The sequence below is a fragment of the Gopherus flavomarginatus genome, chromosome 5 (genome assembly GCF_025201925.1).
Source record: "Gopherus flavomarginatus isolate rGopFla2 chromosome 5, rGopFla2.mat.asm, whole genome shotgun sequence".
Taxonomy (NCBI): domain Eukaryota; kingdom Metazoa; phylum Chordata; order Testudines; family Testudinidae; genus Gopherus; species Gopherus flavomarginatus.
In genome coordinates, this window is record NC_066621.1 from 19,621,375 (window position 1) to 19,633,677 (window position 12,303).

Sequence of the window (12,303 nt, forward strand, 5' to 3'; positions counted from 1 at the left end):
GCTTCTGAGTTTACATTCTTTTTCTCTTCCCTGCCCCGTCTTAGGGGCTTGGTCGCCAAACCAGTAAGGACCTAAGCAGCATCCCCTGTGCCTCAGCAATAGGCGATTGTGCCAATCAGCTGAACAGCGTCTCCCAGACGTCCCAGGAGCTTATTTCTCTTACAGGCTAATGTTAGCATTTGAATCAAGTCAGATCCTCTAGTAGACGTAAAGAATCTCTCCCTAGGGGGCTGTCTCCCCTTTTCTGAGCCTGGGCTCAGCCTGAAGGTGTTACAATTTGTGTGCTCACTGGTCAGTTACTAGACACCTTCCCCACTCCCATTCATTTTCTGTTTATCTAGAAACTTACATGGACCTTGTTGGTAGTGTCTGAGCACCTCATTGGTCGATTTATCCTCCCCACGCCCCTGTGAGGTAGGTCTGGATAATTATTATTTTACAGCTGAGTGGAGCTGAGGTTTAAGGAGATGAATTGACTTGTCCAAGATCACACAGGAAACCACCCAAAAGTAAGGAGTAGTGAATGAACAAAGGCACATGTGCCGCTGGCTTCGAAATCTTCACCATGGGTATTCCCAGGAGTAGAACCCAGATCTCCTCAGTTCCTGTCCAGTGCCTTGCCATTAAACCATTTTTCTTCCCGTAGGACTTGCGTAGTCCTGTTTGTCAGTAGGTCCTCTCTATCTCTGCGGAGGCTGTAAAAGGATTAAGATCTTGCGGGGGGCAGGGCCAGGCACACAGCCTCCTCTGAGACATGCCTATAACTCCACTCATCAGACGGTAGATGCCTCTGCCCTTCTCTGTCACCTCCCGTGTGCGTGTGAGAGAGAGAGAGAGCGCGTGCCTGATGGGAGTTAACAGAAGTTCCTATTGGGTTGAGTTCTGCTGGACTGCACCGGGCTGTGCTGGTGCTGGGGTGACCTGTCCCCTGTATTTAAACCTGCAAATGGGGAGCTACTTCTTGAAGTAGCCGGGGAGGGATTTCTTCCTCTGCCATGGATAAAAGGTTTTGGGGTAACCCTTAGGTCTCGTGGCTGAGTTGCTGCAGAGCTGGGACACTTTGCCAACCCCTCGGCAATTCCCACTAACTGGGATTCTTGGGCCTATTTCCAAACTGAGCCAAAAGCAAAATTTGTCTGCCCTTCGAATGACATTAGTTCCCCCTTTGCGGGTGCTTTGAAGCAGAGGTTGTCTGCAGAATACATGCAGCAGACGTATGGGTGCTGGGAATCTGGGGAGCACATGCTGAGGCTGATGGTCTGAGTCCCACTGTGAGGTCATTGCAATGTGACTTACCAACCACGCTGGCTTTAGGGAGCCAGCTAGCAGATCAATGTGTTTTACAGTGCTTTGAGTATGTGCGTGCTAAGTATTATCCAGTCCCAAGTCGTGTGTTGTGCCTAAAATCTGGGGGCAGGGGGCTCACGAGGAAAGGGAATGCAGAGGCGAGCACGGTGGACTAATACCTGCTGTGGAGGGCAGAAAGATGAGTGTTGTCATCTAGGCAGCAAGATGCAGCATCATGGGGCCTATCCGAGGTGTAGTCAAGTAGGTGGCGCTGCTGCTCCTCTATTCTAATTGCAGGTTTCTGAGGACTGTTGGAGTGAGAGAGTCAGTTTCCTGAAACCGGATCCTCCTCGCTGACAGAGCAGGCTCTGTCATCTACGCCTCTAGCCATGGACCTGAGAGCAGAGCTTTTAAAATCCATCTGGTACGCCTTCACCGCCCTGGATGTGGAGAAAAGTGGCAAAGTGTCCAAATCCCAGCTGAAAGTGAGTACAAAATGAGACCCCCGAGCAACGGGAGGGGCCTTGGGGTTTCTGAGTCTGGATCTGCTCTCTGTTTTGCCCTTGGGTGTCACAGACATGTTGAGAGGCACGAGGCAGGGCTGGATGCTGCTTTGCAGCTCAATGGACTGCAACAGAAATAAAAAACACCCACTGCGCACTCCGGTATAGCCAGTCCCGTGGCTTATGAACAGGCTCGGGCTTTGATTCGCATTCTTCTAAGCAAGGGTCAAGCAATGGGGTCTTCACAAAAAGATTAGTTTGAAAGTAACCCTTTTTGGGGGGTGGAAATCTTCGAATTCAAGCTGCTCCACAATGTTTCTCACCCACCTTATCCCCAGGTAAGGAAACCAAACTCTTTTTTTTTTTTCTTTCTCGTTTTGATACGCACTTGTCTGCTTCCTGTTGCATTTCACCTCCTCTCTTGAAAGGAAGAGCATTTTTAAAAAAAACGCTTCTTTAGGGTTTTGACAAAAAACATTTTTGGTTTTTTTTTTTTTTTTTTTGTTTTATCCTGATCACCCATAAGCTTCACAAAAGGCTCCTGAGTTATAGAGAATCCAAAACCCAGCTTGCCTCATTTTAAAAAATGTTTTTTCTACCTACAGTAGAAACAATTGTCTCGTACTCTGACGAGAATTGCGGGATTTCTTCCCCAAGCGGGCACCCCGTTTTGTTTTAAAAGTTACAGCTAATTTAGACTGGCCCTGGAATTTGGGTTGGAAGAACTGGTTTGTTCAGAGGTTTTGTAATCTGGAACACAACCTGCGATGTGAGCACCCAAAGGAATGTGAAATACTGCACCTGAAGGAGAAGCCCTGCTTGGCAGTGGCTGCATGTATGTGTGATGAATTTTGAAATTTCCACAGACTCATGCATGGAAAGTAACAACCCTCGAGACTCCCTCCTTTCAGCTTTTTCTCCTCCATGTTAGGGCCGATTCACCCAACAAGTGAACAGCAGGGAAACTACCTCGTTCTTTCGGGGTCAGATTCTGCCAACTCAATGGGAATTCTGCCTGGGGACAGGCTGAGAAACAAATGAGGGTTTGGGCTCTTCATGCTGTGATGCTGCCTTTGCAGAGGAATAGTCCAGGCCCAGAATAGCCCTATTCCACATGCTTCAAAGAAACGGATCTGACACTTGGTTAGGTGTGAATTTTGCTGATGTGTGTCCACCTTTGGCCTTTGTGAAATCAGTTAAAAGAATATCCAAAAGGAATGTCTGTCTAAGGAAATTGTGGGCCAAGCGATGTTTACCTGGGATTGCTAGCTTTGTTGGGTATTGCAATCGGGTGAAGAGTAAAACGTACAGTGACGTGCCATGATGACCGCTGCATTGTGATTTCCTTGCGTTACTGTGTTGAGAGCTGTCAGTGTGCTCAGACCCTGTATAGAAAGAGAGATCCAGTCCTCTCCTGGGAGAGCAAATGACACAGTAGGGGCAGATCTCTGAAAGTGACTGTTACAAAAGCCCCTTATTACCCCACAGATCTGCTCCCTGCATATCCAGAGATTTCTCTCTTTGCTTTAGTGTCAACAATACACTGGTGTTCCTTTGTTACTCCAGTTAGCAGGGCCCAGCTGACATAAGTCAGAAAGCAGGAGCTGAGTTCTCTTCAGCCTGATGCATCGTCTAGAGAATTGTTAACCAAGACCTGGGTCTTTGTGGCAAGCACAAGGCAGAAAAAGCCCAGCTTGACTCTCGGAGCCCCGAATGAATATGCAGGGCTGGGCACTGGAAGGGGAGGAAGAGGCAAAATACCATCTTGTAAACTGGGCAAAGCTGATCTTTGAGAGACAATCATGGAACCCTCATGGTGCCATTTTTCCAGATTTCCTTGTCAGAGCAGAATCCAGGCTTCCCTCCCCCAGCCTTTGCATCTCAAGCCATTATTCCCACAAGCTTCAGTAACAGGGTGAGAACATTTGCTGGCCAGCGAGAGCAACAGCCGATTTGCGCTTGCCATAGTATGCCTGTGTTGCCATGTGCTATAAAAGGATGTTTTCATTTTGTCCCGTGCTAGATCTCGCCACTCTGAGACTTTCAACCTGACTGTAGATGGGGAAGATCAAGTCTCCCTTGGTACAAGGTATCCACTCCTTTAGGCCTAGATTTGTTTCCATCCCACACAAGCCTGCTGCTGTATTGCTGCTGGTTCCTATATGCTATTTATATCAGAAATGCAAAGCCATTAAAGCTGAGGTTAGAGGAGACTGCATCAGAGCAGAGATTCCCCGTTATCATGAACTTCCCCTGTTGTTCTGGTGTTGTCGTAGAGCGAAGTGCCATGGGGAGGTGTATGCCGTTCCTTCAGCCTCGTATGCTGCTGAAAGAAGGCTCTCGTTCCAGGGAAGAAAAGCACCCAACAGGCTTTAAAACGACTGAAGTGACTAACGGCCCTGATTCAGCCCAGGCGCACTCTCTATGGTATGGGTGGATTAGATGAAAGCTAATGGGAGCCAGGCACCTAACTCCTTTGCCACTCCCAGCCATTGTTTTTAAGCAATTGGACAGTGAAATGTAGTAGTCTCTTACGCTGCTCTCCTCCGCCCCAAGGCCTGGCAGCTGGGGATGTGGTAAACTGTTTGGTTGAGCATAGCTCTCTTAACACAGGGGCATGTTCATGTATCTGTGCAGGAAGGAAGGGTAGTCTTGCGGTTAAGAACTGAGAGTCAAGAGATCTGGGTTCTGTTCCCAGCGCTGTCATGGAGCAGGCATGATCTTTGGACAAGGCAGTGAAACTCCCTGAGCCTCAATCTCCAGATCTGTATAAGTGGGGGTATAATTTCCTGTCTCTTTGGGTGGAGACTAAGTGAATGTTTGCAAAATGCTCTGAGATCCTCAGCCAGACTGGTGGTGTGGGTGTGGGGTAAGAACCTAGACAAGATGGATGACACCCTGCAGGTGCAACGTGTTATATGTTCCTGTTGCCCTCATGCATGTGATTCTGCTAAAATTTTCTTGCCTCCTAAACCCAATGGCCCAAGGAGAGGAGAGGAGAAAAGAAATGTGTTGCCTGGGAATTTAAACAGTTCAGGTTTATAAAGGGGCTTCCAGCTATTATGAAACCCTTGTAGACCACAGGAAAGGAGCTGAGAGATTGCAAAGGTAGCCCGGGTTTATAAAATGGGAAGGCAGAGAGACCATGGGGATTAAAGGCTAGTTCATAATACCTGCCTCTTACAACAGTGGATCTCAAAGCACTTTACAACGATGGGTTGATGGGGAAACTGAGGCACAGAGCAGGGAAGTTAACTGCCCAAGGTCACCCAACACAGGCCAATGGCAGAGCCAGGAATAGAGCCTAGGTCTCTCAAGTCCCAGTCCAGTGCTCTGTCCACTCGGCTGCAGTGGGATGATAGGGGCCTTCTTTTCAGAAGTGCTGAGCACCAATAGCTCCCGTAAGCTTTGGCTGGAGTTCTGGGGCTGCAGCGCTTCTGAAAATCAGGCCCCAAGTCAGTGGCTTCATGAAGCATTTGAAGAAAATTTGCTACTGTGCACTAAGCCAGGTCAGGTCCATAAGTTGGCTTGGTGTGATTTTTGTATTAAAAGACTCACTGACACCTCCTGGAAAAGGAAACGAATGCAGGACAATTCTGCTTTGATTCAGTCAGCTTCCTCTATTGCACTCCTCCAAAGTACTGGCTTGGAAATGGGGTCTTCCTGGCTTTGGGGTTCATTTCCTCCATATGGCCAGGTTTCTATGTCCAATCCTAGGACTCTGGTCATATCCTTTTGGGCTTGCTCCTAAGAGATGCTGGACACCTTCAACCCGCATCAACGTCAGCTGTGCCACGAATTGGTAGTTTAGAGTTGGGGAAACTGAGCCACAGGGGCTGGGATTTTCAAAGCAACCTTAGGAGGTTGGGTGACAATTACTTTCAGCTCCTTTGATAAGCCCAGCCAGAGAGATTAAAGCCTGACCCACAACCACACGGTCAGTCTTCACTGCACAGGTGAAGCGATGGCTCTTTAATTGGGCATTGCCCCAATCCCCCACTCACAAAAATCTCTCACCTGAGTTAAGTGGTGCTTTTAACCTGGGCTAGCTAGCCCAGTGTGGGATGAGTGTTAGACCTCACGTTCCACTTAGACTCAGATGGGCAGCCGGCCCACTTTGCAGTGAGGACTCAGGCTAAATCACTGGAATGCTGATATTCCTCCAGTGCCTTCCCACAATTCCTCCCATGTGCCCAGAGTGACGGATGAGTTCTCCCACAACCCACTGCACAGGAATCACAGTGTGTCTAAGCTTACTGCAGCACATGTCCTGGTGAGGGACGCAGGGCAGGGTAGTGCCAGTGAGGACGTGGTAACTCAGGTGGGGTTTGCAGTTGGTAGTTCACACCCAGGTGAGGCTAGCTGAGGTGCTTGGAGCCCAGCGCAGATCAGCTGCACTAACTCTGCAGTGAAGACAGAGTTGCACCAGTTTAGCTAAAGGTGTGGGGTGGTTGGTTTTTTAAATTGATTTAGTTAAACCAGTACAAAAATCTGTGGGGGGCGGGGACTTGATTCAAAACACCTGGCTTTTTCCAGCTGAGTGTGCATTGGTCAACTTACAGGTACAAGCTAAACCTACACGAGGAGGTTTAGCCCTGTATGGCTCCATAGGGGGGCAGAAAAAGGGGAAGGTTGTTCCAATTTAACTGAGACCTGATCTCTACCCCATTTTTATACCAGCTATGTCAGTTAGGGGCATGCAGTTTTACTGATATGCCTCTATAACCTTTGTGTGGGTGTAGTTATATGGGTATAAAGGTGCCTAATCCCAGTATACTCCATTCCCCTTCCAAACAGGTATCAGCTATACACATTTATACCAATATACCTGCATCTGTCCCACTTTAACTGTACCAGTAGAGCTAGAGCAGTACAATTTTTGTATGTAGACAAGACCTCAGTTGGATTATCCACTCTTTGGAGCAGAGACTCTTTGTTTTGTGTTTGTACAGCGCCTAGCGTGATGGGGTCCTGGTCTATAACTGGGGTTCTTTGGCATTCCCGTAATAGAAATAAGAAATAATTTTAGCTTAACTGGTACAACTTGTGTGTGTAGCCAAGAGTTTTTTAAAAAAAAGAAAAAATTAAAAAGGTCCTGTAGTGAATCAGTGACAGAACCAGGAAGAGAAATCATTTTTCCTGACTTTCTAAGCTTTGGCCAGCAGTCTATAAGGACTAGGGAGGAGGGAAAGCCAAGAATAGGGGATACAGCCCGAGCTTTGTTTCTCAACAGGCTGCTCTGCAGAGTTTTTCAAGAGGCTCATTAATATCGCTCTTTGTCAAGATGATAAGCTTGGGGGAGGACAATAGACGATTCTTGATGTTGGCAGAGGCGTTCAGTACAGCTCCGCATTCTGGGGTGGTAGAGAAATGTGGTCTAGCTGCAACTCCTACAAGAAGGATGGAAAAAATGTTGCCTAAGGCCCGTGTGTCATTGCTGATCATGTGATGTTGAGGTGGCAAAAGGTTAGACAGTAGACTTCCACAAAAATCTGCGCCAAGAGCTTGAAATGGGAAGTGCAACAGTTGGCTTGGCTGGCAGTACGGAACCGGTAAAGGGCAGCAAGCCTTCTGAGAGATGGAATGAACACATCTCAGAAAAGCACAGAAGACTGAAATGTAAATGACTGCAGGGCAGATTGGCCCATGGAGGGAAGAAGGAATGTGATGCAGAAGTGTGGAGTGGGCTGTGTGTTGGGGGGGGTGAATTACTAGTGTAGGTTTCTCTGTTGCTTTTCAGCCTGAGAGATCAAAGTGCTTGACAGATTGACACATGCAGGGATCACAAATGCAGCCATCTCTGGGGCGAGATCCGCCGGTCTTCTGGGACAAAGCCCATGTCAGTTTCATGGGGTGGGGGATCAGTCTGCCCACAGCAGAATGAGCGAGAGGCAACTCTAAGGGGAACTTTGACACGTTTTCTGCCTTCTGTGTGGTGTTTTCCTGGATAGGGAACAATCTTGCATGTAGTTCCTTTTACATTTGCTTCTCTGCTGGGGACTTAGATTGCACTATGGGCAGATATGGTGCCTGGCTGCTTTGTGAAGGGGGCACCATTATAATAGATCGTGAAGCAGCAGCAGGAGGAAGCTGTGTGTCGTAGGTAGGTGCTGGTTTGGCAGTGTATGGGCTTGGCCTGCTTTTGAAAAGGATGGAGACAGGTCAGTAAATGTGATTCTCAGACAGGCGATGGGAAAGGCCCAGCCCTTGGAAGAGGGGGGTTCATTCCATGTTGGGGAGAAAATAGAAATGGACAGGGCTTGAGAGAGCATCCGGGCAGCTCTCCGGAGAGCTGCTGGCCCATCTGATCACACTGCAACAGTTAGCCCCTTCCGAGAGTTTTGTTCCTACGGCAGGCAGAGTGCGTCCATTGCGGGCTTGCTGCTGGTGTTGCCTGGGGAGCCATCTTCATCCTGTGGCACAGGAGATACAGCAGTCCCAACCAGCCACATGGAGGAGGAGGAGGATGATCGCATAGTTCCTTTCCCTTGATGATCTCAAGATACTTTGCAAACATGCACTCACTGAGCCTGACCTCATTTTGCTGGTGGGAAACCCAGGCACAGAGCAGTGAAATGATTTTTCCCAGGATCACACACGAAGTCAGTGGCAAAGTCAGGAATAAAACTCAGAACCCCTGGCTCAGGCTTTATAACCATTAGGAAACACTCCCTCCCTCTGGGCTACACTGCTTGAATCTCCCAGTCCCAGTCCTGCCAGTTTGGCAACATTGTCACCTTTTAACATGCAAGACCAGTCTCTGGCTTGGAGGATCCATTCCAAAACCTAGGATTGCCCCAGGCACAGCCAACAAGGGAGAGGAAAAGGAGCTGCCATTCTCGGTTGGCATTAACTATTCCACCCCCGGCTCACACTGGCGCCTGTTGCAGCGTGTGCATTTCAAGCCACCCACAGACGCTGATTGTAATTCCACATTCAGCTTGGTGAAAGGAGGCCAGCTTGCTGCAGATAAGGGATGTGGTTACGCTGGCACGTAGTCTGCATTTCTATTGCCTGTGCATCAGAATGCCCATACTGAGTCAGATCAATGGTCCTTCTAGCCCAGTATCCCGTCTTCTGATAGTGGCCAATGTCAAGTGCTTCAGAGGGAATGAACAGAACAGGTAATCATCAAGTGATCCATCCCCTGTCGTCCACTCCCAGCTTCTGGCAAACAGAGGCTAGGGAGACCTGGAGCATGGGGTTGCATCCCAGCCCATCTTGGCTAATAGCCGTTGATGGACCGAACCTCCAAGAACTTACCTAGTTCTTTTTTGAACCCTGTTATAGTTTTGGCCTTCACAACATCCCCTGGCAAGGAGTTCCACAGGTTGACAGTGCGTTGTGTGAAGAAGAACTGTGCAGAGGTGGGTGAGCAGGGCAGTGGTGTCAGAGGATCCTCTTTCCATAACCAGGACCTGAATAAAGGGCTGTGCGAAGGCAGGGGCAGAGGATGGGAAAATCTTGGACGGGGACCTTGGGAGGCTGGACTGGATGTAGCGCCTGTCCTATGAAAACGGCTGTAGGGGGAGAGATGACGGAGAGTGCTGGTTACTGCGTCTCATGCAAAGGCTGCGAGCACCGATAGGGCAGTAGGTGGTGTCAAGGTTATAAAGAGGGAAGCTAGCTCTGATACTGCTGTGCCGCTGCTCTGAATCCCACCTGGCTGGGTGGCAGCCCGTCTGATGACTGTTGAGGGGCTGAGGTCAAATGAGGTTAACAAGTCTTGGTGCATTTCGCTGTGTCTACTTCACACAAAGCGTCACACGATTCTGGCCTACGTGGGCAGCCTCTGTGCAGGTATTGACTGACCTCCAGCCCTCCAGGTGCCAGAGGTGGTCCTGCAGTGTTAGTGCCAGTCCTGTGTGGTCGAGGAGGCACCTGTGGAACAGAAAGGGGAGCCGGCTTGTTCCCCTGGGGGGAAGATTTTCCAGAGCAGTGTAGAATATTGATGGATTTAGGGCCTGATCCTCCACTGGCCACTTTGCTTTACATTGTCACTTTGCTTTACACAGCTTTAAAGTGAGGATAAGTGTGATTTGTGTCAGAGTGGTGTCAAGTGGCCTTGGTGTGAATGAGTATCAGGCCTTTATCTCTCTGGGATAACAGAGGCGGGATTTGTTTGTTAAAACAATCCTAAACTAGCACCTGTATGTCAGTGGGAACACAGAGCAGGGGTCTGGGGTAGTGGCTAGAGCAGCGAGCAGGGAATCAGGAGGGATTCTATCCCCAGCTTTGTCACTGACTCGCCCTGGGACCTTGGGCGAGTCTCTTTGCCTCTCTGTTGTGACTTACCCCTGTGTGTAAGTGGGGTTTGTGATACTGACCCACTTGGCAGGAGTATGAGAGGTGTCATGAATTAGTGATTGTGAAGCATTTTTGTGATCTATCCAGATAAACAGGCGGGCATTAAAGTCAGACTTAACCAGTTGGGAATTAGCATGTGTCTTAAGGGTGGAGGTGAGCACCGCCGTGTCCCAAGATAGAGTGAGCTCCGTGAATGAAGGCACTGAGATTTAATAGCCAGGTCTCTGATTACGATCTGTATCGATCCTGTCTGCGCTACAGAAGTAGCCACATGTCACTCCCAAACTCCTGTACATGCCTGTCCTGGGCTGGATTCTGTGGAGGCTGGTCAGGAATTTGGAGGGGCTGTTCCCAGAACAGTACTGCACGTGTTTGGACCGGAAACAAAAGAGGAATGAACCCCTGGGATGTCTGTAGTTGCTAAGCTAGTCCACTGAGCAGCATGTCTTCTAGGGGACTGGGTGAGCAGACCTGCTGCCATGTGCAGGACTGAATGATTTTGTTCGTCCCAGCTCATCACGTAGTGCCATAGGGGGCAGATGTCCTGACAGCCCTATTCCCAAAGGGAGCTGTGCTTTCAGGAATGCCACGGCCTGATGAAAGCATCAGACGCTGAGTTGCTGACCTGTGTAAACATCTAGGAGGGAGAGAGTGTGACTGACTGGGATGAAATGGAGCGATGGAAGATTATAGGCTGAATACGGATGACAGAAGGAGGGCATGACTCCTTAACTGTGAGCAGGGCCAGCTCCAGGCACCAGCTAAAGAAGCAAGTGCTTGGGGCGGCCAATACAAAGGGGCGGCACCCCGTCTGGTATTGGGGCGGCACGTCTGGGTCTTCGGCGGGAATTCGGTGGCGGGTCCCTCAGTTCCTCTCTTCCTCTTTGAGCTGCCGCTGAAGAGGAAGGAAGGGTGTGAAGGATCCGCTGCCGAACTTCCACCGAAGAACAGAGTGGCACAATTGAACTGCCGCTGAAGAGCCGCCGATTGGCTTTTTTCTTTTTTCTTTTTTTTTTTTTTTGCTGCGTGGGGCGGCAGAAACCCTGGAGCCGGCCCTGACTGCGAGACCCTTGAGTTGGTGGAAGTTCCCAAGGGAAATGATGGAAGCTCCATCGCTTGAGTCTTTTAAAATTCCCTAGTGAGATCCTGCACTGGCTCCCAGACGATGGCCTAGCTGCATGCGAATATCTGCAGTTCCTAAATGTCCCTCGTTAGGTGAGACGTCCCTAATACCGGACCCACATTTACCTTTGCCCCACACAGACCTGTTGTCACTTTTCTGGATATCGCAAGCTATTGAAGTTCGAAATACTGAGTCATGAAACCACCACGCCAGCCAAGGTGGCTGGGCGTGTACCACACTGGTCCTGTGTTGTTCAGAGCCCGCTCTGCTGGTGCTGGTTTTCTTGTATGCATTTTGGGGGCTGGGAAGTTTCTCCTTTCAGTAGCTGCCATTGCATGCTGGGCATGGGTACCACAGTAGGGAGTGTTGGCCGGTGATGAGAACTCAGGCCTGGGGTCTAGGACATTCTGGGTCTTATTTCTCATAGGCAAGTAATTTTTTCATAGCAAATATCTTGCTCTGGCCGCCATTCCAGTAGTGAGGACACTGATCTAATGCATAGAGCAGGGGAACAGGGAGTGAGGACTCCTGGGTTCTCTTTCTGGCTCGACCACTGAGTGTCACGTGACCTGGGACAAGTCACTTGCCCCTTCTGGAAATCAGTCTGGCCAGTCGTACCAGGGGATGACGACAGCTTGCAGTGGGGTGGAGTGGATGGGACTTTAATGTTTTTGAATGTGCTTTGAGATCTGCAGATGAAAGGTGTTGTTAACATTCCTCTTGTTCCTTCCTGCCCTCGAAGCTAGGGTCGCCAGTTTTGGCTGAACATATTCCCGGAGGTTTCATCACGTGTCGTAATCTTTAATTATAGACTAATTCCTGGAGGGTTGGCAATCCTACTAGGAGCACAGGTCACTATCACTCCACTCCCCACTGCCTCTCGCTCCTATTCAGCACTAGACCTGCTTTGTCCCTCCTTTTTAGTGAAATGTGACTTGTTAGAACAGTTCTGCTCTCTGATTGACATCTGTCCTGGCCAGTGGCTTGCTAGTATGGCATCCCCAGAGGACATATTATGCACTTAGATAAGTCCTAAGAGTTTGGAGAAGCAACCAAGCTTTGGAGGGCTAGTTCTCCCCTTTC

The 12,303-nt window shown here is 49.3% G+C and overlaps 1 protein-coding gene across 5 annotated transcripts in view; it reads left to right on the forward strand.

Moving 5' to 3' along the window:
* Window positions 1-1,182: 1,182 nt before the first annotated feature.
* The window catches only part of DEF6 (DEF6 guanine nucleotide exchange factor), a 35,927-nt gene continuing 24,806 nt past the window's right edge, over window positions 1,183-12,303 (forward strand). The window contains exons 1-2 of one of the 5 annotated variants that reach the window (XM_050953030.1): window positions 1,690-1,772; window positions 3,814-3,879. Coding sequence is in view for 1 of the 5 variants with exons in the window: in XM_050953028.1 (XP_050808985.1) it covers window positions 1,677-1,772 (96 nt within the window). In the remaining 4 variants the exon portion in view is untranslated. Of the gene's footprint in view, window positions 1,773-2,111; window positions 2,129-3,813; window positions 3,880-11,142; window positions 11,313-12,303 lie in introns of those variants that run through there. The other 4 variants (XM_050953028.1, XM_050953029.1, XM_050953032.1 and 1 more) reach the window with 4 other exon arrangements.